The sequence below is a fragment of the Choloepus didactylus genome, chromosome 1, assembly GCF_015220235.1.
Source record: "Choloepus didactylus isolate mChoDid1 chromosome 1, mChoDid1.pri, whole genome shotgun sequence".
Taxonomy (NCBI): Eukaryota; Metazoa; Chordata; class Mammalia; order Pilosa; family Megalonychidae; genus Choloepus; species Choloepus didactylus.
This window is the reverse complement of record NC_051307.1, coordinates 157977415-158003681: the sequence shown is the minus strand read 5'-3', so window position 1 is coordinate 158003681 and position 26267 is coordinate 157977415. Positions and strand designations below refer to the sequence as shown.

The 26267-nt window shown below is 43.3% G+C and overlaps 2 protein-coding genes across 4 annotated transcripts in view; one reads left to right on the top strand and one right to left on the bottom strand.

Annotated features, from left to right (window-relative positions):
- The window catches only part of ARMC8 (armadillo repeat containing 8), a 117965-nt gene extending 107227 nt beyond the window's left edge, over window positions 1–10738 (top strand). For all 3 annotated transcript variants that reach the window (XM_037844224.1, XM_037844234.1, XM_037844217.1), the window contains 3 exons: window positions 2019–2091; window positions 4404–4497; window positions 8201–10738. In XM_037844224.1, the coding sequence (XP_037700152.1) occupies window positions 2019–2091; window positions 4404–4497; window positions 8201–8234 (201 nt within the window). In that variant the 3' untranslated portion in view covers window positions 8235–10738. The remainder of the gene's footprint in view (window positions 1–2018; window positions 2092–4403; window positions 4498–8200) is intronic.
- Window positions 10739–13620: 2882 nt separating this feature from the next.
- NME9 (NME/NM23 family member 9) overlaps window positions 13621–26267 on the bottom strand; it is a 45785-nt gene continuing 33138 nt past the window's right edge. The window contains 8 exon segments of the mRNA XM_037825124.1: window positions 13621–13685; window positions 15659–15795; window positions 17179–17333; window positions 18372–18464; window positions 18688–18770; window positions 21183–21258; window positions 22415–22531; window positions 24445–24516. Coding sequence (XP_037681052.1) covers window positions 13621–13685; window positions 15659–15795; window positions 17179–17333; window positions 18372–18464; window positions 18688–18770; window positions 21183–21258; window positions 22415–22531; window positions 24445–24516 — 798 coding nt within the window.

The following is a 26267-nucleotide window of genomic DNA, read 5'->3' as shown; positions in this document are numbered from 1 at the left end:
GCCTTCTGAACTCCATAATCACATATCCTCTTGTCCATTTGACATGTCCATGTGGCTGTCTAACAGCATCTCAAAGTTAATGTTCAAAAATGAATTCTTAAATATCTCCCCAAAGTTTCTCCTCTTCTGGTCTTTCCCACCTTGTTATAATGATGCTATCATCTACCCTGTTGCTCATATTTGGAAGTCAATCTTGATTTCTCCAGTTCTTTCACTTCATTCATCCAGTTTATGAGCAAGTCCTGTCAGCCCTGTACTTCTCTTCATTTCCACTACCCTCATCTTGGTTCATACCACAGCCTCTGTTACCTGATCTACTGTAATAGCTGCCTAGACGACCATTGCACTTTCACTACAACCCCTTCAGCCCAAGTGGTCTTTTAAAAATGTAAGTCAGATCTTGTCTTCACCTACTTAAATCATTCAGGGGCCTCCTGTCTACTCAGAGTGAAATCCAAAGTCCTTGCTGTGACCTACAAGGGCCTACAATTTGGCCATGCCTACTTCTCTGAACTAATGTTACTCCACTTTTCCTTCTGAATATGATGGGTCACACAACTCTTTCTTGCTTGGGGCGTTTTAGGAACTTTTCCTTCTTCTCTTTACACAATTGGCACCTTCTTATATTCTTTAAGTCTCTGCTAAAGTGTTATCTCCTTCAGAGAAATCTTTTCTGGGCACTCCACCTAAATTAAGTTCCCACCCCTCTACCTTTCAGTTTTCTCTCTCACAGCAGTTTCTTTCCTCAAAAAAATATTTATTGAATAAATGAATGATGAATGCATATAGTAGATACTTATTTGTTTTACTCTATATGGATTCACTCATTCAACAAATACTCATTGACTGCTGAGGCTGGGAGAAGATAAGTTTTGTTTTGTTTGTCTTTATGGATCCCAAAGTGAACATCTCTTAAAGTCTGGCAGGTAGAAGAAGAATCACTAACCATAGATCCTAATGAAGAAAGCTGAGTCTATTTCTTTGTCTCTGTTAACTTTGTTAGCTGTACCTGAGAAAATGTCTGTTTTAGCCTCAAGAAACTTTTGAGCACATTCACACCCACTGCCATTCCCTCATATGTGCATAAACTATCATTTAAATATACTGGGAAGTTCTCTTTTCAATTAACCAACAGAAAAATAATCTGTAAAGAGCATCTGACTATTGAGTCCATTTTCATTTAAGAGAAAACTCTTGTAAATAATCCAACTTAAATGGGAATGGTTGAACTCTCAGTACATAAGAAAAATAAACAAGAGTTGTTTCAGAAGAGTAGGAGGTTCCTTAACCATAGTAGAGACAATTGATAAATCAAGTTGAAACTCAGTCAGTGAAGATAGTTGTGTTATTCCTATGGAAATAAGAGTAGTTTAACTATTCTAGAATTTTAATGTATTGTATAATCATTCTTGTTTTCACAACATGTATGGGTGGAGTAAACCATTTCTAAACTGTTTGGTATGAAAGTCCAGTTGTTAGAGAACTCCCTGACCATGTATCTTCACTTTCCTCCCCAAAGGAAACATTGGGCCATTTGAATAAAATACTCATAGCTGAAAATATAAATACCAAATGCATGTTTACCCAACTTCCATGGCAATTATTGGCCACTGGTGACCTGAAAGTTTCTTAATGTAAATAAAGCATGGCCTAAGTCACAAGTATAGAATTTTCATATCCCAGTGTTACCATGTGCATGAGTTGAATCATAAATTGCCATCTGCACTGTTGGCCCAACAGGTGTTTTGTTTGGCCAACACAGAGAGTCTTAAATTATGAATTTGAATGTTTTTTGCAAGGCATATACTCCTCAGTTTGTCAGAGATCCCTGCTATGCCCTCTTATCTTTAGCCCAACCATTTTTACTCACTATTGTTAGCTGCTTGGCCCCTAAAGACATTGGAGTTTGAGGCCCCTGGTTCAAACTTAGGCTGTTAGGTTGCCTATATGTTACTAAAACATGAGCTAATATAAGATTACCTCCATTTTGATTTTTTTTCCTCTTCTGCATCAAATAGGGTCATTCACATGTCAAACTGCAGCTCGCTGCTGTATTTTGTATATCAAACCTCATATGGAATGAAGAGGAAGGTAAGAAATCAGTGAGATTTGTTCTGAAGAAAATTCTGGAAAGAGGGTCTCACGTTGGGAAGGCAGCAGTACCCCTGGGATCCTGGGCAGAGGCACTGCTCAACTGGGCTGCTTGGCCCCAGGTGCCCAACAGTCTCCCTCATATGAGGATCAGTGGGGCAAGCCTGAGAAAACTGAGCCCCCACCTTGGAGTCAACACTGTACTAGATGACTGAGGATAGAAGCAGGAGTGGAAGAGACCCCTAACTAAATGACAGTCCCTGCCCTTGAGAAAGCTGAGGAGGAGGATGTTAATCATGCATTGAAGAAGATGAGAGGTGAGAGTAGGTGAGAGGATGGCTCTTTCACGATGAGAAAGCAGATATGCTTGTTGGAGAGAGAGGGCACATTGGTGAGTAATGGGAAATATGCAGTATAACTGATGAAGCAGAAGCTGCCCATCTGTAAGGAGGCCTCTGTAGATCAGAGGTTCTCACCTTGTCTGCACACTAGAATTGCCTGGGAATTTTTACACCAAACCAATCAGATCAAAATCTCTGGGGGTGGGCTTCAGGCCTAAGTAGTTTTTAAAGCTTCCCAGGTGATTCCAACATACAGACAGGAAGTGAACAGATACAAGAGAGCAGTGAGTCTCAGTGCTGAATTGCCTGCATAAGAATTACCTGATGAGCCTTTTAAAGGTGTAGATTTTTGGCCCCCACACCCTGGTTTATAGGATCTGGAAAGGGAGCCATTGCATGGGTCACTGTGGACTCTTCTGGAGAGGAAAGACTTCAGAAGGATTGCTTTACTCAGCAAGTGTATTCCAGAAGGAAGTGGAAGGAAAAGAGACCAGGTTCAACCCAGAGATCTAGATACCAAGTACCATCTGACTACCAGGGGCACTGCTGCCTTCCTGGTGCAAGAGCCCTTTCCTAGAATCCCTCAAAGAGTCCTAGTCTGGTTGGAAGATAGAACAGAGCAGCATGACTAACCGAGAGTCAGCAGGAAGTTCTGGGAGGTCAGGGGAGGTGGAAAATAATAGAAAGGGGAAAGTCAAACCTGTTTAGAGTAGAAAGAGGCTGGTTTGGTCAGGGTCATGGGTATGTCCAGAAAGAAGTGATGAAGCTGGATCCCGATGGCAGTTACACATACCCCCCCCCCCCCCCCCCCCCCAGAACAAGGCTTACTGAGCAAAGTAGGCCGGAAGCAGAGAGGGCTCAGACCTTTACCACTGAATCATTCGGTCAGTAGAAAGCCATGGCTAAGAGCCTGCCTCTGACCTCTGAGGTTAGAGAGAATCAAATGGTTTCCATGAGACCAAGTTGGACTAGCTACGGGTTTATCCCAATTTATACAAGGATTTTACGCAAAAGATTGAGTGGAAGAATTGGTATTACTGTACCAAAGCACATCTGGCTTCATCTGGATCCTAAACTTTAGGGCCTCACCTTTGCCAAAGCCTGCTTAAACAAGTTTTCTCAATCCTACAGCTTTACACTCATTCCAGTACATAAACACTTGAGTACCCACAATCCCATAGCCAATCCTCTTCCCATGTGCAGTGATTCAGGGTTAACAGAGCCTTCCTTCTATAGTTCTAACCAAGTGTTGACTAACTGCTTAGCACTAATTAGAAATAGAGATAAAAACCCTTAGGCAACTCTGAATAAGAAACTGAGTTCTTAATGAGCAAGCCTCCATGTCCTTCAGGGAAATGTTCCAGCTCTGTCTGCTATAAACACCCAAGGTTTCCCACAACCTTAAGCAGCATTTATTCAGTGATTTGGCTTGTGGGCCTGTGATTAGCACTGTGTGCTAAACAAGAGGAAGGCCACATTGAGAACCTCAAGCTTTTGGTTTGTTGCTCTATTTTTTGATAATAGTGGGCAGCACAGTTAGCAATGGGCTGGATGGTAAAGAAGTGACCAGCACACTGTCCCACAGAAGAGCCTGACCCTCCTAGGATCATATTATAATCACTGAGCCCGTTAGAACTGTAGGTCATAAAGTATAGACAGACCTAAAAAGAGCAGATGTGCCAGCCTAAAGAATCTGACCTTCACCCTGTGTGTCTGTGGAGAAATTAAGCCATCAGTAGAACCAACGATGGACAGCTAGAAGGAAAGTCAAGCGGAGAGAGACCAGTTAGAAGGCCACCAGAGAGAGTCCGGGTGTGAGGGTATCAGCTTCACTGGAGGAGAGTGGGGACAAGGGGGACAGAAAGGGTGTGGAATGAAGTACACTGGTAAGGTTCTAGACTGTTGATTATACATTGAGGAGAGCAATTGCTGCTTTGTGTTCCCAGTAACCTGCTAGCTTTAATCTTTTAGGTTCACAAGAACGCCAAGATAAATTACGAGACATGGGTATCGTAGACATTCTACACAAACTGAGTCAGTCACCAGATGCAAATCTTTGTGAGAAGTGAGTATCAGTGTAAAAAACCCTTGCTTTGGGGTATATTGGATTCTTTTATGAAAGAGTTTGAATTGCCTGGTGAGTCACATGGCCAAACTTTTTAAATCTTTTGCACTTTAACATTGCCTTTTTAATATTATGTGAACCAACTGTGTGACATTTGAGTGAGCTATAAGCTAATAATTAGCAAATTGTTGAAGATTCTTATCCTTACTCTGAATTAACATGGGCTGTCCATCTGAGTGGATAACTGGATAACATCCAGAGGTAACTGCCTTAGATTGCCAAATCATTAGAGTAGAAAGCATGTGTCCTTGGGGAAAACAGAAAGGCCAATAATGAGAACATTCATTAGCTCAAAAGCTTAACTGAGTATCTGCCATGTCCCAGCCTGGCCTGGCTGCTGGGGACACAGCAGCAACCACCAAGGAGCCCCTGCCCTCAAAGAGCTCACCTGTCCTGCGAGAGGCAGGAGTTATCATCAGAGACCCCTCTAGCGTCAAAATACCTAAAAATGATCTTCCTAGTGTACTCCCTTATAATACAACTCACTTCTGTGCATAGCTATTAACAACAGCAGGGAACATCAACTCTTCCATTCTCTAGACTCTTGAGCATGGCACAGAAGCCATGAGTGGTTCTGCCTTTCTCATCTCCCCATCTTCATGTGTTTGTACATTCTGTTCCATCGGGTTTGCCATCCCCGTTCCCTCTCCTTCATGTCCCCATTCATTAATTCAATCATTCATTCAACAGATTTTTTAAAAATACCTACTCTGTCCTGGGCCCTGTTTTAGGCATTGGAGATACAATGACAAGTAAAACTGATGAGGTTCCTTACCCATGTGGAACCTGGGTTCTGATAACAGAAGATAAACTTTTAAGCGAATGAATATGTAATATGATACCAGGTAATGAGAAGTACTAAGAAGAAAAATAAAGCAGGTTGAGGACTAGAGAATAAAGAAGGGTTCTTTTCAGATAGGTTAGTGAAGGCCTCTCTGAGGATGTGACATTTGATCAGAAACTTGAATGAAATGATGGAGTCAGCCAGGCAGATACTTAGAGGAAGAGTGTTCCAGGCAGAGGAGACAGTTTGTTTAAGGGTCCTGCAGTGCAGATGAACTTGGCATGTTCAAGAAACATAGGAAGACCAGTGATGCTGGAAAAAAAAATCAGTGAGTGGGAGAGTAATTGGGGAAGTGCCAAAAGGCCAGATCATGAAGAGCGATAGACCATATTAAGGATTTCGGATTTTATTCTGAATGTAATGGAAAGTCATTGGAGGGTTTTGAGCAGAAAAGATGTTATCCAGTTTGAATTTTTCCCCTTTTTATTTATTGTTTTAAAACTCTATTTTGAAATAATTTCAATGATTCAAAATTTTTAAAAACCCACTCTGGTAGCTATGAGCCAGAATGGAAGCATAGAGACCAGTTAAAAGTCTCTCTTGCAGTATTGTAGGTTAGAGATGATGGTGGCTTGAATGAGGTGAGTCATAGAAGTATTGAGTAGAGGTTGGATTTGCTTTTAATCTGAAAGTAGAGCTATCAAGATTTGCTCATAGATTAGATGCAGGATGTTATACAAAGAGAGGAAAGGAAAATGCCTAGGGTTTTAGCCCACATGTCTGGGTAGAGGGTGTTGCCATTTACTGAGATGGTGAAGAATGTAGGGGGAATCACTTATTTGGCCATACCAAGTTTAAGATGCCTGTTAGACATCCAAGGGCCTCAGGAGAGAATGGGGCTAGGAATATGAATTTGGATGGTATTTAAAGCCATAGGGCTGTATTAAGTCACCTAGGGAAAATATAAAGAAAGAGGGAAGAGAGGAGGGCTAAAGACCAAGCTCTGAGATCTACCAATATTTAGAGGAAGATGAGGAAGATTCAGCAAAATTACAAAGGAACAACCAATGAGGTAGGCAAAAAACCAGGAGCATAACATGGCCTGAAAGCAAGGAAAGAGAACGTCTGGACAATGGACTTTCATCCTTCAAATCTTAGGGCAAGTTGTTACCTTCTCCAAAAAGCCTTGCTTGGCCCACTTTCCGCCTTACCCAACAGGCTTTGCCAGGGACCCCTTCTGTGCTGCCACAGCACCTTACACTTTTGTCTACCATAGAACATATCACACTGAGTTACGGCTGTCGGTGTATTTGTCTGTCTTATCCACTGAAAGGAAAAGGCACTTAAAAACTGAGTGAATTAAGTGAATGGCTGTTCCAGTCTCTGTGGAGTGACAGAATAGGTTGGACCACTGCCTCCCTGAAACTTACCATCCAGTGGGTTAAAGAAGACAAATGCCTAAATAACTGCAGCCCAAGGCTGCTAATGAGATGAATGTCACACAAGAGTCAAGTCAAGGCCAGCCTCATGAGCCGTACTTTGAGGACTGGAGCTTCTGCCTCTGCCTCCATAGCAATAGTAACAGCTCCTGGCTTAAATGATGGGCACTGTTGACCCATCTCTGAAAGCCAAGTCAAGCACTAGTTTTCCTCCCATATTTGTTTAGAAATGAAAACAGTCCTGTTTAAAATCGTCTCCATCAGGACTGCTCTCCTCAGCTTCTTGATGGATTTGAGGGGTGAGGTGGATAGTCATTAAGGGGTAGCCTGTGGCATCATTCATAAACTTTTCTGAAGGAAAATGGCCTCTTGTAGAATTCAGCTTGCCCGTAGGTTGGGGACAGTCTGTCTAGAGCTTTCTTCTCTGATGGATTGGACTGTTGGCAACTATCATCTATATAGACTCTTATATAATTGCAAGAATATCCCTTAATATATCACTTTAAATCATATCCCTTAATATATCACTTTAAATCATATCCATTACTACACTGCACTCAAGTCTAGCTTTTGTAATGTCCAATCCATCTGACATTACTTTTATCAGCTAATAGTAACTAAAAATTTTAGCTTTTTCTTTCTGTAGCTTAGAAGGGGAGACCATTGCTTAAACCTGATTCTCCGACTCCCACAATTGTAGCCTCTTTGGAAACTTTACCAAGCTCATGACGGGAGTAGTAAAGGAGACCTCCTCAAGCCCAGCTCAAAGGAGTTCCACTTACACAAGGACCAGGATATGTTAAGTCACTGTCCACATTACAACTTTCCCTCTACACCTGGCCGCCTCCTTCTGCAATCACCATAATAACCCATATCCCATTATGGTGGTCTTGTTAAGCATGGTGGGAAGAACAAGAGAAATTGTGACCTCCTTTCCAAAGTTTGAGGCCTCATCACATGCACCATCTAAGCAGCACCTGAATCTGCCTGAGTCAGTTTTCCTCTTAGCTTCCCAGAACCCTTTCCAGTGTTCTGCATAACTAGATAAAACCTACATGGCAATAGAAGAAAGTCCCAGATCCATCACAAGTATATGTCAGTGACAAAGGAAAACTATAAAGTGTCAGAGCATACAACAGAATGTGGAATATCATTGAGCCACAGCATGTTTAAGAGCAAGAAGAGCCCCCTTTAAGAGAACCCTGGGAAGAAGGGTGTAGCCAAAGCAGGTTTGAAATGTCTGCTAACTGCAGATCTCTGCCCCTTTCGTTGCCAAGCAGGGCTCATCTGAGTTCCCATTGGGGATCTACCTTTTTAGACTTCTCCACCTACCGTCATTGAGCCACAGGGGCTTTTTTTGTTTGTTTTTGCTTTGGTTAAAATTCTGAGATGATGACTAATGGGACCTTTGTGGTTTCAGGGCAAAGACGGCACTGCAGCAGTACCTGGCATGATGGGAGGAGCCCCTGGGCACCTGCGAGTACCCCGCATCCTTATTTAAGGAAGTACAGGAACTAGCCTCATTTGATTCCTTCTATTTGCACAAGTCACCTTGGACTGCAGGGAGCTGTTTTGCAAAAGCAATTTAGTAGGCTTAGATCTCAAATTCATCTTGAGAACATTTTTTTTGAGATAGTAATTTCCTCAGAGGACAGTTGTGGTTTTCGTTTTTTTGTTTTTCTGAGCTACCTGGACTCTTTATTAGAACAATCAATCATCATTTTTCTTTGGATCTACAATTTTTTGCCTATGCTGCAGCCACTTTGTGAGTGAGAATGAATGTGTCTGTGTGCACACACCAGCAAGGGTGTCCGTGTGTGTACATGCACGTGGGTCAGAATGAATGTAAGTGTGTGAGGGATACCTCAGAATTTTCTTTTCTTATTTTGTGTGAAAATCTCTTTTCTACAGATTTTCCAGGGTTTAAGCATTGCTTGCTGTATAAAAAAAAACTTTACTGAATTATATACAGTTTGAATGAAATGTTATTTTAAAAACTAAACAGTTGTTAAGTGTTCCATAAAGGTTATGTTGAATTTTGGTCAGATAAATATTTGTAAGTAAAAAATATATGCATTTCTGAACCTCAACTTACATAGATTTTCTTTATAAAAAAAACAAACAAAAAAAGAAAAAGAAAAAGTTGGCTATAGCTGGCCTGAATAACAGGCACTATACATGGTGCTGTGCAAAATAGTAAGTTAGGATTTTACTGCCATCAAATATTAGCAGATACAGAGCCTTTTTTAAACTTCATTCAATAAGTTCTCAGGCTTCCAAGTCAGATGGACAGGGTGGAGTGGAGTGAAACAACAGAGTCACCATAGGTGTTTTGAAACATCAAAGGGAAATATAACTACTGATAGTGGCTGTGGTGGGCCACCCTTGACAGGAACTGGGGACCTAGAGCACTCCCACTGCCCCAAATCCTGTTACTGGTGTGACAGTATCCGGCAGGATTAACAGCCAGTCTTGGAACCTTATGCTCATACTAAAGTAGGTCATCCATCACTTCCTGGAAATAAAGTCAGATCACCTTGTGCTTCCTGAAAAAGCATTTATCACTGTGAAACTAAAGAATGTTCTCTAGACCTATCTTTAGAAAGAAGCAAGGAACAGGATAGTTCAGAAAGCTGTCTTTCTCTTAGCTATGCCCAGCAAATTCCATGCCAGTTACTCAGGACTGCTACTCAGTATACGTTTGTAAAAAGAGATAAAAATTTTAGTAAGAAATGCAGCTAAGATCTTTTCCTCAATGAAGCTGGAAGCACTCAAATTGAGAGAAGGAAAGGGAATCTCTCCAGAATGACCAAAGGTGACTTCTTTTTACAGCGAGTACTGCTTAGCCCTTCTGCAACCCTTAGCGTGGCACCTGCTTCAACTTCTGGGTCAGCCTCAAGGCAGAGCTCAGCAGAGGTTGTTCTTGACCATGAAAGGTAGAACTAGCTTTCCTTTTCCCTTTGCTAGAGGAAGATCAAAGGCACCTTGGCCAGGAAGCAAGGTCTGTGGCCCAGAAGTTGTGGGAGTATGTGCCTCTGACAGGCCCCAGCCCACCAGCCACTCCTGATGGGGCTTCTCACACCTCAGTTGCCCAGTCAACCTGCACCTGCCTTGAAAGAGTTTAAATATGTATATTTGCAAAGGAATGTTTTTAAAATGTATTTAATGCAATTTTTCTTGTTCTCAACATGACCACCCCAAGATTCAAACACGGAGATTTCCAAGTTGTTATTTTGTCAGAACATCACCGATTTAAAAATCTGTCAAAACAGGGATATAGGTTTTGTGTAGATACCAGAGTGCTAATGTGGAAAGCCAGTTAAAAGAAAACCTAGTTTGTTGGAGATAAAGCCTTAATCCCACTTGTAGTTTCTTATACTGAGAAAATACCCTTGTTGGCATTTGTGATATAAGACACTGTAGAACTAGTATTAAAAGTACCAGGTAAATATAAAGAAACCAATAATGAATTGCTGAGACAATCTTGAGCCCATATAGCCTCAGAAAGCTGAAGGCCCATGAAATAACACTTTCACACTTAAACTCTGTGGATAAATCTTGCCTGTGGGGATAAACAGATGGTCAAAAAAAAGTGCTTTATTATAATTAACTTTTATGATTTAAATGAAGGAAAATGTATTTATTAAAACAAAGCTGTTTGCTGCTTTATGCGGGTGCAGTGTTCATTCAACGAGGAAGTGGGAAGAATGGGACATGGTCTTGTGTCTACACCCACATTCTTAACTAAGCTTTTTCTCTCTTTAACACTGCATTCTGTTTCTCCTTTTGTGCCCTGATTGTAACGCAAATTTATGAACTAGAAAAGAATGTCCAATTTAATAAGTTGCATTTTTTTTTTCTTAAGCACTTTATTCAGAACAATACATGTTCTTCTGGTAGTGTTTGGATAATATGATTTTAACACATGCTAATAAAAGCCAAGAAAAATTATGGCAACTTCTAAAAAGGAGTCTGTTTTCCAAAAGTCTAGAACATTGAGAAACATGAGAAGATAGTGAGTGTTGGCCTTTGGAGCCTGTGATTCTGGGAGAATGAGGGGCTGGGAAGTGGCTTTGCATTTCAGAGTGGGGGCTGGTGCCCAGGATGACTGACGCTCCAGGGGCATCTGCAGCCATCTGGGGTCCCCCTCTACCTGGCCACCTCCTAACAGTCAGCAAAACCTTTATGGTGGCCATTCCCAGGCACTGAGTAGATTCTCCTGATGTTGTGCTCACCCCTCCATGCTCTCCTCTTCCCCATCAGGTAGGCCCACACCTCCAATCCTGCCACCCTCCAGACTTGGGCCTAGAGTCTGGCATATGATCCGCTGCACTGTGCACAAGCTGCTACTTTCCCTCTGCAAGGATGTGCAGGTGCTCTTCACTGTTTACTGTGCATTGCCTCCTTTACCCGAACTCCCTGCCTTGCTGGAAATAGAGAACGCCAAGGACACGTGTCCCAGAGTGTGGGGAAGGGAACTGAGGTGGATGGCAGGGGAGGGAATGCAAGTGGAGGGAAGCTCTGAGGGGAACTGAGATGAAGCCAAGTAAATAGCAGGAAGGCCACAAAGGCTCCCTTTTCCATGACTGTCACAGGGGAAACTTGGACATGAGGCCTGAGAAAGAAGGCAAGGAAAAGGGGATTCCCATCCCAGGTCCTGATGGATAGTCCATGGAGAGAGGTCCCAACACCTTGTCACCTGGGGTAGGAGCTGGTGCTGCCCCAGTCTTAACCCCTTTGCACTGACCTTCCCTGATTGCTGGGCAAAGAAGCCCATGTCAGTTTCTATCATGGGGGAGGTTTTGGTACAGGACTTGGCTTCAGGGAAGGCTGAGGGATCTTCCCCCTTCCCCTCAACCTCTCCCCTGCCAAGCGCCATGAAGTAGGCTACAGATCCACTTTCCTCTCCTTCCATCTTTGCAGCCCCCAGCTCCCAGCTTTGGCTCTGGCTGGCAGTCATCCCTCTCCCTGAGTGAGAGCCAGAGCCAGTCCTGAGGAAGAAGCCACCACCCTTGACTTCGTGGGACTGGGCCTGCTCTCTGCCTTGTCAAGCACTCATGCCCAGGAGCTCAGAGACCCTCACAACAAAATGGTGCCCATCCTAGGCCTCTGGTTTGCTTGTGTTTGGGGATGCCAGGCCCAGGGTCTCTCTGCCAAGGAGTTTCATCCTCTTAGGGTTTGCCTGCCATTTTAGCACTCTCAGGAGCCCCATATTCCTTATGGCTTGAACCTCCTGTACTCTTGAGAAAAGAGATGCCCTGCAAGGCTGAACCCACAGCGTCTCCGAGTCACCAGTAATGTGGAAGGAGGGGTGTGTCACCAGCCCTCCCACTCTGGCCCTAACAACTACTACTACTCCCACCTTCCCCTCCCCAGCCCTGTCATTTCTAGCTACATCCTGGGCAGGCTTGAGGATTCATCATAAACCCACAAATATATCTCCTCCAACAGGCTTAGTTCCCCCACCTACTCTTCCCTCTCCCGTTTTCTGAAGCCCTGGTCACACCTCTCATCCTACTGTAATGAAAGGTCCTTGGCTTTCTGGCTTCAGGGAAATCAGATAGCTGGCAACCAGGGGCACCCCTCCCCCAGCAAGCACATGGTCATGCATTTTTCCATCCAGAAGGAACACAAGGTCATGAGAATCAGTAGCCTTAAAAAGTAGGAACCATGGCTGACACCTACAGTGTGACTGTTCTTGGTTTCCAGCTTCATGCAGCCTGACTCATCCTTCCATATTCCATTTCAGCACAGGACCTGGCACAGAGTGCCTTATGCTATAGGCTGACAGAAAGTTTAACATAACCATGAAAAGCAGTCTTCTGGGAGCTACTACCCATTTAAAGAACAAGTCGTAAGCGCAAACTCCTCTGGAGGAAACCTGCAAATGAGGAGGATATTACTGGCAGATTTGCAGCTGTCATGGTGCAGATGAACATAGCCTTTTCCTCAGTCTCTCCCTCAGCTGGAGAGAGGAGAGTATGCCTGGACTTGGTGAATTCACAAATAAACCTAAGAGCAAACTGGTAAGAGCAAGTGGTTGTGCATGCTAATATTCATAGGGGATAATCATAAGGGATAATAATAATTAATTTTTACTGAAAACTACCTGTGTGGCCTATGGAGGGACAGCTAAACCAGGCAACTTAGTGAAAGCTGAAGACAACCTGGCCCCACCAGGAGACTTCATGTTTTAAAATTCGGTTTAACCAGAATCAGAAACCAAAGAAATGGGGGGGAGGGGGTAGTCAAGAAAAGTAGATGAACCCTGGTTCCAAATTGCTTTATGAACATGACCTAAGTCATGGAGAACCACAGATGGGCGAATTGACAGCATTAAATGACTGTCCCTGTGACTTGGTTAAGAAGCATGAGGCACCTAAGGCCAATTTATACCTGCCTCCATGTTGATGGGCCTGGGAATGTCATATCCAGTCTTATTTCACTGTTTTCAAGTTCACAGTTACCAAGTTAAGTTCTAAAATATTTTAATCTATAAAGTAGATTTATTATGGGAGAAATACTGTCCTCTGTACCTCAGCATCCCCTGAGATGACACCATATCACAGCAGAGTGCAATAACTCATGCTTCATTTATTTTGTAAAATCCCAAAGACAGCAAAAAATGATGGTATATGTTCAATGTCCTGTTTAATAAGGCAGGGAAGTGTACTATATTTTTGATGCTCATGAAAGATTATTAAACCAAAAAAGTTTGGTGTACTCAAAAGAGTAAGTTCCAATTCTAGAGGTTCTTATGTGCAGCAGATGTGAGTGCACTGACACTGCTCTTGTGGCCTCAGCCCTGGTCACATGCTCAGGAAGAGCAGCACAGCCACCTCAGTCCACAGCCTCAGGAACTCGAAGCTACTCAGTGGGGCCTGCTGCTCCTTCGTCCTTGCCGCCTGTGGGACAACAGACATTCTGTAGGGCTTCTGAATCATAGCCCTGCCCAAGTCCTGCAAGAAACAAAGAGGAAAAGAGGACCTAACTACATCACTTACAGTGAAGTTAGGGTGGGGGTGAAAGAGGCATGAAAGGGGGGTCCTAATATGTGTGTTAGGGACTAGGACTTAGGAAAGAATTAGAAGAATAAGTAACATTTGTTGACTGCTTCCTGTGTGTCAGGCTACAGGCTAAGAGCTTTATATCCTCTGTCTCCTTTCATCTTCACAATAACCCCTCAGGCTGTTATTATTTTGGCGTTATAATGGAGCTGTTGTTATCTCCATTTCATAGATGAGATCCTGAAAAGGTAGTTTTTCCAAGGCTATTCAGCTGGCGAATAATGGAGGCAGGATTCAAACCTGAGTGTCCAGAGTCTATGGTGCCTTTTTCTTAGCAGGAAAAGTGCAGGGTAAGTTGAATATATCATGCTGCTCCCCAAAACTGAGAAGGCATGGTACTGATATCAGAACATCAGCATCCCAGCCAGCCTGCTGCTTCAAAATAGTGCCCAAGATGTGGGCTCAGACCTTTTGGAATTGTCCCCTTTGTGCATTACCCTCTTATAATGAGTCCAGCCAAAACTGTCTGTCTTGTGATCTTCCAGCACTTCTCCCATTAGCTCCAATGAGTATTTCCCAGCTGGTTCACCCTCCTCCTTCCCCAGACTTAGCCCTGAGTCACAAGCTGTTGCTTCTGATGCCCCCACCCCACCAAAGAATGGAAGATGCCACTACCCTGGACACATAAGGAAATGCATCATGGACTCTCTAAGAACAGGTCCCCAAGAAAGCTGGCCCTAGCAGTGCCTCTCTCACAGAGTGAGAGCTCCTCCCAGCCAAGGGATGACTTTGAAAAGCCACCCGCATTTGGATGTGTAAATGTGGGTCTCTTTGAACTACTTGAGAGCCACACTTCCCACGATTTCCTGATTCCCTAAATTCCATTGCACTACCAGCATGTTCTCAGCTCCACAGGGTAGCAGCAAAGATTAAATGAGGGGCCAGTGCGGATCAGCTCTTGTCCCACCTTACATTGCCCTCTGACCCCCATTCTCTCCTGGCTAAATTTCAGGTCTTGAGGAGACCATGAGCATATCAGACATTTTAAGCAAATAGATTAGTGAAAACCTAAACATTTAAGACATACGTAGGTTATCAGCATTTTAAATCTGCCTGCAGCCTTCTCCCAAGAGTCAGACCTCCACATCCTTTGGTTTTTCCAAGATATTCATCCCCCTCCCACCCCCCACCCTGGCCCTTTTTACCTCACCTCAGGCTCACACTAGGACCTATAACTGCGGCAGGAGCAGTGTGGGCAGGGCCTAGTTCTTCCACGTGCATGTTGTGGAATGGACAAGCCACAGGCTCTGGACTTTGGATTTCTTGCCCAAATTTGGAAGCCATGATGACCTGGCACACGTCTCCCCAAGGCTGGCTGTGAATGTTCTACATGAAGGGGGAGGTTCTGAACTGAGGGATATGAGGGTAACAGCAGACTCCAGGCAGAGGGCCCTCTGCCCTCTGCTTCTCAGTGACCCTGCTAAGGGCTTAGCATGGTGCACTTCCTCACACCAAAGTGAGGAACAACATCTGATCTCGACTGGCTTTGAAGTAGACTTCCATAAAGTCAATTAGATTTTTCCAGTAGTTTCCACAGGAAAATGGGAAGTATCTTTGCAAAAAAAATAAGATTCATGCTTAAGAATGCAGCAAAACTTAATGAGGTATTAAAAAGCAACACTGTTACTCTATAAAAACACAAAGTTCAAGACTGATACTAACTTTATATAATGGCCCCTATTTTCGAAATGAGAAATTATGAGATTGAAGATAGCAAATAGTTAATATCAGTCGCTGCACACACTTCACGTAGTCATAAATTCCTTGGCACCTCAGGTTTAATAATGATTAAATCTGCCTTGATGACTTACCCTCAGGGGCTTTTGTACTTTCTTCTGAAAACTTAAAACTGGGGAAGAACAAGGCCAGTTCTCTTCTGGCATCTTCCCTGTCCTGGCTTCCATGGACGGCATTAAAGGGCATTTCTGTGCCATACTGAGCTCGGAGACTGGGAACAATGGCAAAATGTAAAACAATTTCATTTGAGAAGAAATATTTTGTTCTCTGGCAACATAATCAACAGTTACCCATCAGCACTCTGCATTCCTGATAAATTGCTTTCCCTCAGTTGGAAATACCTAGAAAAATAGCAGTGTTGATGATAGCAGCTGACGTGTTCTGGGTGCGTGCTGGGTGCTCTACACCCTGGATCTCATTTCATTTGCACCATAGCCCTGTGAGGGAGACTCTGGCATTATCCTCATTTTATAGATGCATGAGGGACAGTATAACTGCAAAAGCTGGCATTTTTCTTGATATCATTACCACCAGGGGCTAGCACCACCCCAAGTGTTTAATATAGGTTTGCATAGTTAATCCTTGCAACAATCCAATGAGATAATCTTGATATTGCTAGGACTTCCTGTGTGTCAAATACTGTTCTAAGTGCTTCATATATATTAATTCATTTAATCTTCACAGCAACACTAAGGAAATTGCACAGAGAGATTAAAGTGTGACCTGAGGTCACACAGTAAGAGGAAGAAGAGAGATTCTGGAGTCTGTCCTCTTAGCCACAGCACTGTACTTTCATGATAGGTGCTCATGTCCCCACTTTACAGATGAGAGAACTAGGTCTCAGAGAGGGGCTTGCCTAAGCACATGGTCACCTAAGATCTGAATACTGGGTTGTCTTTCACTAGCCCAAGCTGCCTCAAATACAAATGATCCCAGCCCCAACAACTACAAAGTACAACTGTATTTACTTGGCCTCTTGCTAATTTCAGGTTCTCTCCTATTAGCTGGGTCCCTCTCAGCTTCAGAGTGAGGCCAAGGTGCAGTGGATTTGGCATTGGGGACACCCAGCTAAATAGGGCCAAGCCAGCCTCAGGCAGTGTATAGGACAGGGTGCTCAGATTCGAGAGGCTTCGGGACTCCCTGGGTGGGGTGGAGAGGTGGAGGGTATTGAGTCTGCAATGCAGATTACCAGGTCCCACTTGGTACCAGGTCTCTGACTACACAGGCCTGAGTGGGGTCTTGAAATCTGTATTTTCCTGGGTGAATGTTGCAGATGGTCCTGGAACCACCCTATTGGATCCTCTTGCTGAAAAGGGAGAAAAATAGTGGCTGAGAACCAAATCCAGCTTAGCATTTGAGAGGGGACAAAAGAGAGAGGAGGAAGCTCACAGGAGGCACTCAGCAAAGGGCTGGTGAAGGGATCACAGGGGGAGGATGTCAGGGTCTTTCCAAATACAAAACAAAGAGGGGAGTTTCCCAGTCATCAGAGAGCCTTGTGTGATACCCACAATCTTGGGGCTGAACATCAAGTGGGGCACTCAGCTTCCTTGGATGCAAGGTTGAGGGATGAAAGAACCACAGCTAGTGACATCACCTGTCAGGCTGCTCTCTTCTGGCCACAATGGGGTCACAGGGTCCCATGAAAGTTTGCCAAGCAGTGATCACATCCTCGGAGTCCTCAGTCTTGGTGAGGATCAAGAGGTGACTCGGTCCACTGCACATGTGAGTTACCAGCTTCTCAGATGCCTCCTAGGCACAGAGAGGGAAAATAGTTACCCAGGGCAGGGGCTGCTGGGGCCTGCAGAGGGTCAGCTAGGCCCACCCCACCTACGAGATGGGAGGGAGTCAGTGAGCAGCCAGCAGGCCCATGGACCGTCAACCACAGCACTTCCCTTCCTGGATACCTCTCCCTGCCATAGAGGATCCCAGAGGGGAATTGATGACCAAGATATAAGTTGAAGAGAACAAAGATCTAAGTTAAAGACAGAAAGATGAGACTTTTTGTTGACTCATATTTGGTTAAACATGAGATAATTATTATGTTAGGCAGGGGCATTTAAAAGACCATAGACATGGAAATCATGTTGTATGGATGCTGGATAACCAAGTAGTAGAATGTAGTTGAGAACGTGTGTGTGTGTGTGTGTGTGTGTGTGTGTGTGTGTGTGTGTGTGTGAGTGTGAGTGAGAGAGAGAGATGCCTTGCAACGCTTTCTCCTTTTCAAAGTAACAGTACCGTTTTTCCTTTGGTGAACAGCCCTTCCCCATTCCACCTGGTCCCAGCTTGACTGATAACTATGATGCTTCCCCTCTCTCCCATAAATACTCATAACCTGGGTGGGACTAAGACCCGAGCTAGGTCAATCAGACTCTTCCTCTCCAGTAGGTGAGTCATAAGCAGAAGCAAATGGAAAGTGGGTGGATCTGAGTTATCCAATGGCAGCATCTAAAGTGACTATCCATGAGATTTTGCCTCTGAGTTCCCTCTTCCCAAGACCTTGTTAAACTCTTCCTTCAATTCTCTTTCTTCAATTCTGTGAGTTATGGAATACCCTTCCAGTAAATTTATTATTTCATTCCTTAAGTTAGAATCGAAATCTTTTCCTTACAACCAAAGAACTTTACCTTATACAGCCTATAATCATTATTCTGAGAGTAGATTCACTTGTCCATTTCTTATTCTTCTTAATAGTCTATTTGCCCCCAGACTAATATCAATATCAAAGTATCGTGTTAGAAAGAGAAAGAAATGAGAGCATGTTTCACATATGGAAACAGATGAGCTGACCTCTCCAGCTCTGTGTTGGTAGAAAAGTCGCATTTCTGCCTCGGTCATGGTTCTCTCTTCATTTGTTAAAATGTCAAACCCAGCTTCCTGGATCTGTAGAATGAAAATGAAAAAAAAAATACACACACAAACACACACACACACACACACACACACACAAACACATATTCTAAAAGGGCAAATTCAATCAAGCCCAAATTCAAATTCCTCAGAAGCCTTCTTTTCTCACTAGTACACTGCTGCATGAGCCTAGCCCCTCCCTCTGCCCATGTTTCCATCAGAGAAAACATGAAGACAGTCATGGAGTCTCTCTTACCTTCATAATAATCTCATCAGTTTTTCCATGTACCACTGCATCCGGTTTAATGATTGCCAAGGTGCAGGTCTTTTCTGATGAAACTGAAATATGCCAAAGGTTGGTGCTGTCAGACACTGGGCTCACAGAACTGATCTCTGAGGATCTCAGGAGGCCATCACAAAGTTCTGTGACACTGAGTGCCAGCTACAGGCTTGGGCTCCCTGGGTTCCTTCAGCTGGCCTTTCAGCTCTGCCCTGCAAACCTTGATTCTAATGTATGCATGCATCTGGCTCCAGACCTCAATCTCAACCTGGCTGCAAGGGACAGAGACTAGCTCATTGAACCTTAGGGGAAAGAGAGACAGGGAAGGGATGGTTAAAAGCCTACTCAGGAACAGAAACCCAGAAACAAGGGAATGGATAGGCCTGGGTGGGGGTTGGATGGGGGAGCTGGAGCTGAGAGCACAAGCTGGTCTACTCTCATCACTTCCTGTCATGCTCTCATGATGTCTTGGTCTCTAACTGCTGTCTGCTGTGTTCTCTCATTCAACTGGCTCCTTTGCCTCTGCTTTTTAACTTTCCTGGCATGTGGCCAATAATGGCTGAGTCTACATGATCTCTCATGACTTTTCAACTCCAGCCCATACTGCCAAACTGTATCTGAGTCCTATCTCAGTTCAGTTTTCATAAGAGAAGATCAGATTGGCCCAGCTCATTAAGACACCAGGCATAGCTCACTGATCAGTCCACTGATTGGCTGTCCTTGGGTCAGCGTCCACCGTGTCCAATCAGCTGGCCATAATGGAGGTGTCATGTGACCATAGTCACATGCTGTGGCTGAGGGCCACAAAAGCTGTAGGGAGGCCTGTGTCCAGGCCATGAGTTCATTTCTATTTTACTGCAGTTTGTACAAATTTGGTCTTGATGAGCTCACCTAGGCTCTGGGTCTGCATTCCTCATAGCCTATCTTTCTGCTGAAACTGCATTGCAAATTCAGTGTTTGAGTGGCAAACTTAATTGTGTTGCAATGCAATTAAGGAGGGCTCCCTCTTCTGAAAATCTCAAAAGCATGTGTACTGCAAAGGTATAAATAATTTTAAACAACAAATCTATTAATTTTTCTGTGATTAATATTTCTAATGTGCTATGAACACTTAGACTTTAAGAAATTAACAAAAATTCCGTTATAAATTGACTGATTAATGAGATCACCTAGAGGTGTAGAATGGAAAAAGAAAATGACAAAGCAGGGGCCTGAGAACTCCAGCTTGAAAGGAGAACAAAAGAAAAGAAGCCAATGAAGAAGAAATGAGGAGAGACCAGAGACACAAGAGGAAAACAAGAAAGGTAATGAATGACATCTCAGAAACCAAAAGAGCATGAGAAGGAAGACATTGCTCATATGACCCAACTCTATGGAAAGATCCCATAGGATATGGACTGAAACTGCCCATTGGATTTGGCACCAAGGTCACTGGGGTCACTGGTGAGCAGTATTTCAGAATGGAGGGGCCACAGAAGCCAGACTGCAGCAGGTCAGGGCATGAGTGGAACATTTATGCATGTGGACAAGGCTCAGGAAGCTTGGCTGTGAAGGCAAGGAAGGAGCTAGAAGAAGACTAAAGGCCAGGGTGGGATTTTGTTTTGTTTTCTAGATGGGAAGAAGAACTAGACTTGAGGGGAAATAGCTGGAGAAGGGAGAAAACAGAAGATATTCCAGAAAGGAGACAACAAATGTTTCATGCAGAAGTCAAATCGCTGATTTTCTTTTACACTTAAGTTTCTTGCTCTCCTAAATTGTACCTCTTCCCTTGCTTAGGATCCAACTCAAAACAGTCCTTTTTAGCTGCACACACAAAAAAACAGCCTGTTTCTTGCAATAATACAAAGTAATATTCCTTCTTTTACCAACTCAGTTCCTGAACTTAATCCTGGCTTCCTTTGATGTCCTAGGAACCATCAAGAACCACCTTTCCAGCAAGTCTTTCTAATTTCTGGCTTTTCTTTACACTGATATTGGAATCCTGAAGTGTGGATTTCCCCTTATCAGGTCAAATTGTTCTCATGTTAAAGGTTCAGGTTGCTGTGCTGTCCAAGAGCGTGAGTGTGAAGGGGGTAGAGATGTGGGGAGGGGGAGGGGGGAGAAACTGGACTTGAATTCTTTGGCTCAAATAAGCACTAACAAAATACCATCATCATTATTTTAAATTATTGGTGTTACTACCCTCCATTTTATTAGATGGAGCTTTTCCAGAGCCTGGGAATTGCCTTTAAAAATCATACTTGTTATATTTGAACATGATCAGAAAGCTGTGAAATGTATGCAGGATGTGGTTAAAGGAAAGAAGGGAGATTTGGCACAGTCTATGTGAAGTTAGGTGATTGGAGACAAGATTTTACATCTAATCCTCCCAGAGTTCAGACTGCTCAGAGCTGGTTATGTGTATATTTTAAAACACACGGCAATCTGAGACTGCTTTGCTGTTTTGCCTTGCTCATCGGTTCTGCACTCACCCACATCCTCATCTTCACCATCCTCCTTTATGTGGGAGAAACATTTATCTTCATCAGAAAGGGCTTCATCTTGAATCTAGTACATTGGTCATGAACAGAAAGTAGTTAGCTAGTTAAAATTAACTGAAAGAGCTTCAGAAACCTACAGAAACCAAAAAAGCAAAAGTCCAAAACACAAAGAGAAAACAGGTCAAGATTATTAGTCTTGGAAAGATCCTCTTTAGTTGGGTGATGGTGGGGGATAGGGAATTAGAAGACAGGTAAGTTCATGTTTCTCTTAGGTTATAGATTCTGCCTGTTTTCACAAGTGTCACGTAGAAACTAAGAAGAAATAGAGAATTGGCAAGAAGACAGGAAGAATTGAAATGCAAATTAAGATTAAGTAACTGGCTACAAAGTGCACAGAAGTGGTAAACAAATAGGTAATTTTTCCCCAGAAGAGGCACATGAAAATATAAGCATTTGCAATTTTCTTTCTTGTAACAAAATTGCCAGTTTTCTTGGCAAAAATTAAGATTTGATTCTAACTCATTCAATAAAAATAGAGCTTTGCTATTTGCAACTGAATATGAAAACTTGAACCAATGTTAAGGCTCTTTTGGCAGATACACAAAGGGCCAGGAAATACCTCCCTTTAACTAAGGTGACTTGCTTTTCAAAGGCAGCCAATTACTTGCGAAAAACTTGCAGTCTATGTTATGATGAAAATAATTTATCAAAGTCACAAGTTAGTGGATCCTATTTCTCATGCTAATCACAGAGCTTAATTTCTAAATTAAAGAAATCCTCTGGGATCATGAGTCAAACCTTCAAGAATGTGAGGTGAGGGTGGATCACTAAGAGATTTCACCCTGAGGCTGAGGAGAAACTTGTCCTGAATTCTATACACCACTTGAATCTACAACGTTATTTTCACTTCTGAATCTATTGTCAGGGTTCCAGAAACCCCTATTAATAATTGAAGTGGAGGATGAAAGCCAAATGGATAGAAGTTAAAGGGGTCTGATGAAGGGAAAGACTTTTTAAAAGAAGGCTTCAAAATGTATACATATCAAAGTGGCATTGCATTCTACCCTCAGCCCAAAGCAAAGAATGAACCCCAGTGTGGGAATTTTATGATCCTTTCCACTGACAACTCTGGGAAAAGTAGTGGGGTGTGGGAGGGTGGGGGGGAGGGGTGGACAGAGGAGAACATTGTGAGTTTGCTGCTTTTACAAATGACCTCCAGTTACCACTTTTCGGTCTCTGCCTTCAGTTAACACCTTCTTTTCGGCCTCCAGCTGATCTAGGATGGTTTTTTGCAGCAGAGGTGCATTTGCTCCTCTACCACAGCCACCAGTTCTCCTCCACTAGAACATGTTACAAAAATATTGGTCAAACTTTGTGAATTCTTTTTGCATATATTAATCTTTTCAAACTACAGCAAGAGTGTCCAAGAGTTTTGTTTAGGAGTGTGCCCAGGTCAGGTTCCATTGTTCCCAGGCAAATATAAAGGGGTGTATCTGTGGTCCATAGCCTCCACCATCCACTTCCAGTGGAGGGCTCTTGTCTCTGCTCCCACCTCCTAGAGCCATCCATCCCGTGGCAAGATGTCCTCAGGCCTGCCACTTCTTCTCAAATGATTTCTCTATCTTGCTTTACACCTTCTTCCCCATACCCTCCTTTCAAAACTTCCTTCAGAGCAACTGGGAGTTAGTTAAGGGAGGAACAATACACAGTGAGTTGCACTGTGAGTACTAAGTGTGGCTTATATGTGGCCTATTCACGCAACTAGTTTTTACTGAGGACTTACTATGTGCCAGGCACCAAGACAGTGGCAGAGGATATAAACATGAAAAGGCGTAGCTGCTGCCTTCAATGAATGGGAGTCAAATGGGAAGAGAGTGGTCATATCAAGAAAACAATTACAATAAGATAATTGCTTTAATAAGGGAATGTGCAGGATGCTAGGAACTCAAAGCAAGAATCAGTTTCCATCTCCATCTGGGTTGGTGAGGGAAGACTTGAGGTGTACCTAGGTTTCCTGCTTTAACTTTTCCAGAAGTCTATATATGTATTATTCACAAAAGAATGAATCTAGAGAAGAAGTTCGGGTAGAGTGAGATCCTCCTTCTGTCCATCCCTCAGTGGGGTTGTAATGGTATCTGTGGGCTTGACACATGTTCCCAAAAGCCGATTATGACTTACGCTCATAATTGATTTGTAATCGTTACTTATATACTCATCACAGGAACCAGGGAATCAAACCATTGTAGTAATTAGCCCATTTCTGCAACTGAGCTCTGATGTCAATTTGGCTGGGGGTATGTTCATCTCTTTGCGCTCCTACCTGCCCCTCCACCTTCCTATCCTGTCCCTTCCCTATTACCCACTCCTGTTTCATCATGCAATTTGTCTCCCTACTAAAGCTCAAATAATGTGCTTTACATAAACTTCCAACTCATAATACTTGCAGTGCTGAGGGCAGAAAGCCAAAGTTTTACAAAGAAAATAACCCTGGCCAGGTTATCAGGAGACCTGGGTGGGCAGACTCCAGTTTCCCTGCTTGTACAACGAGGGGGCTATACCAGGTAAGGAGTAGCATAACAATTGCTTTTAGGGTCTGGCAGGTGACCCAAACCTAGGAAGCATAGGTATGAGGCAGTGGATCCTAAAGGACATGGAGCCAGAGTGTGCATGTCACACCCAAAGACAATCAAATTATTTTTCAAAACACTGAATCACTTAGCTTTCCCCAGTAGTCCCTCTCATTTCTGACTTTTCATTTCTGACAAACCTCCACACTTTATGATTAAATTAAGGTGAATAAAGAGCTTTCTACCTCATAAAGGAGTACTCATGTTTGCTCTAAGGAGCAGAGGATAGAAATCTTGAAACTCTTTTCTCTGAAAGTGAAACCTCAGTCAAGAGTGTTTGTGGAGCCAAGAAGGATCATTTGCCTTTGAGTAACTTGTATTCCTTCTGGTAGAAGCCACTGTCAGTAAAACTACCTGAGCCAAGAGTGACGCTCAGGGAGCTGTGCTGGGAGCAGTGTCCTTGTGCCCTCCTGCCATCATCCCGGTCAGGGGCCTACATTACTATACCTTAGGGAGGAGAATCTGTATATAGCCGAAATAATAAATAGGGTCAGGAGGAAACATCAGAAAACAGCATCGCTTGTTTGGATCAGCAAGTCCTCTTGATGACTCCCAGTGAGACACATCTATCTGAGCTCTAATGATTTGCGACCATCATATATTCCTGCTTCTGAAAATGTACTTACTGCATAAAACAGAAAGGTCGGCTCGCACTTCCCTCGGTATTTTTCAAGGACATCAAGACAATCAGCCTCTGCCTTAAAAAACAAGCAGTCAGCAGGTAGCCTGGGGTTCAGTGGATCCAGGGCACCATCAGTGGGAGAGCTGGCCCAGGTAAAGACACACTCCCTGTGACTGCCCTCCCCAGATGAAGGTGTAACTGAGAAGTTAGGATTTAGGGGATAATAATGTTTACTGAATCATTATATAGATATTCCTTTTTACTTTCTGGTATATTACAGCAGACAGAGGAAAATACCTGAAATCTCCGAACTGTAATCCTTCTGCCTTAATCTCTGATAATGATTGTAAAGCTTTCATCTAAAGACCTTGTGATTGTAAAAACCTGGTGATTGACCCTCACTTTGTACTTCCTTTATCCATTTTTTTTTTTACTAGAAAAACTTGTAATCACAAGGGCAGCCCCCTGTGCTGGTTTGAATCTATTATGTAAACCAGAAAAGCCTAAATTATTTAATCTAATCTTGTGGGGGCAGACCTGTCGTGGGTGGGACCTTTTGATTAGGTTGTTTCCATGGAGATGTGACCCTTCCCATTAAAGGTGGGTCTTAATTCCCTTGCTGGAGTCCTCTATAAGAGGATAAAAGACAGAGGCATTTTGAAGAGAGCTTAGAGATGCTTAAAAGAAAATGCCCTAGGAGAAGCAAGAAGGACCCACAGAAAAGCTAAGAGAGAAGCCCAGAGACATTTTGGAGAAGCCACTGAACCAGAAGCTAAACCCCAAGGAAGAAGGAACAGCAGAGCCAGCTGGGTGCCTTCCCATGTGACAGAGGGATCTCTGATGCCATCAGCCTTTTCCTCAGAGAAGTTATCATCCTGTTGATGCCTTAATTGGGGACATTTTCATGGCCTTAGAAAGAACTGTAAATTTGTGAACTAATTAACCCCCATGTAAAAAGCAATCCATTTCTGGTATATTGCATTCTGGTAGCTTTAACAACCCGGAACAACCCCCTAATTCTAATGGAGGAACTTCAATCAATTCAGAACTAACCATTGACCTGGTTCTAGCACAGTTCTACTCCTTTACATTTGGAAATTATTCTGCCTATAGTTATTATTGAGATGTATTGACTCTATCTCCCCTTGTTTGAATCCATAAAAACCTTGAGCTCCTTAGACTCAGGAAAACAGATTTTTTAGGCCGATAGTCCATCTGACCCCCTGTTTTGAGCCTAGCAATAAACTAGTCCTCTCTTTGAAACCCCAGTGTCATGGATTGGCTATTATGCACTTTGGGCAGAGAACCCACTGGTTTTGTCCTGTATCAAAGACCCAACTTGCACCCCTGTTGGTCCTCTTAATGTCTTTTCATTAGAATTCTAACAACTGTCCTGTCACCATATGGCTAAAAGTTGTTCACAGGGTACTACTTTGGAGAATAAAATGATGAGGAAACAGCAGTTTCCTTGGCTCCCACCCAGCTACTCCTTCCATACAAGGGGGCTACATGGTCCAACATCCTACAGCTGTCGGGTTTGGCAACAATAGAGGTGAAAGTTTCTCATATTTTGCCTACATGGGCTGATAGACCCACAGTACATAGACATAACAGATTCCCCATCTAAGCGTTTCCTCAACGCACTCTATAAAAGCATCAAAACTGACTCCCAAGGGAGGAACTACAAAGTCCTTGAAGTCAAACTTCTTCAGAGATTAGTGTTAGTCATATTCTCTCCTGCCTCTAAATGATTTATGAACCTCAAACCCATGCAGCATACCAATAGTATCTCTTGTACACATCTCTGGAATTTATTCCCACTTCCAC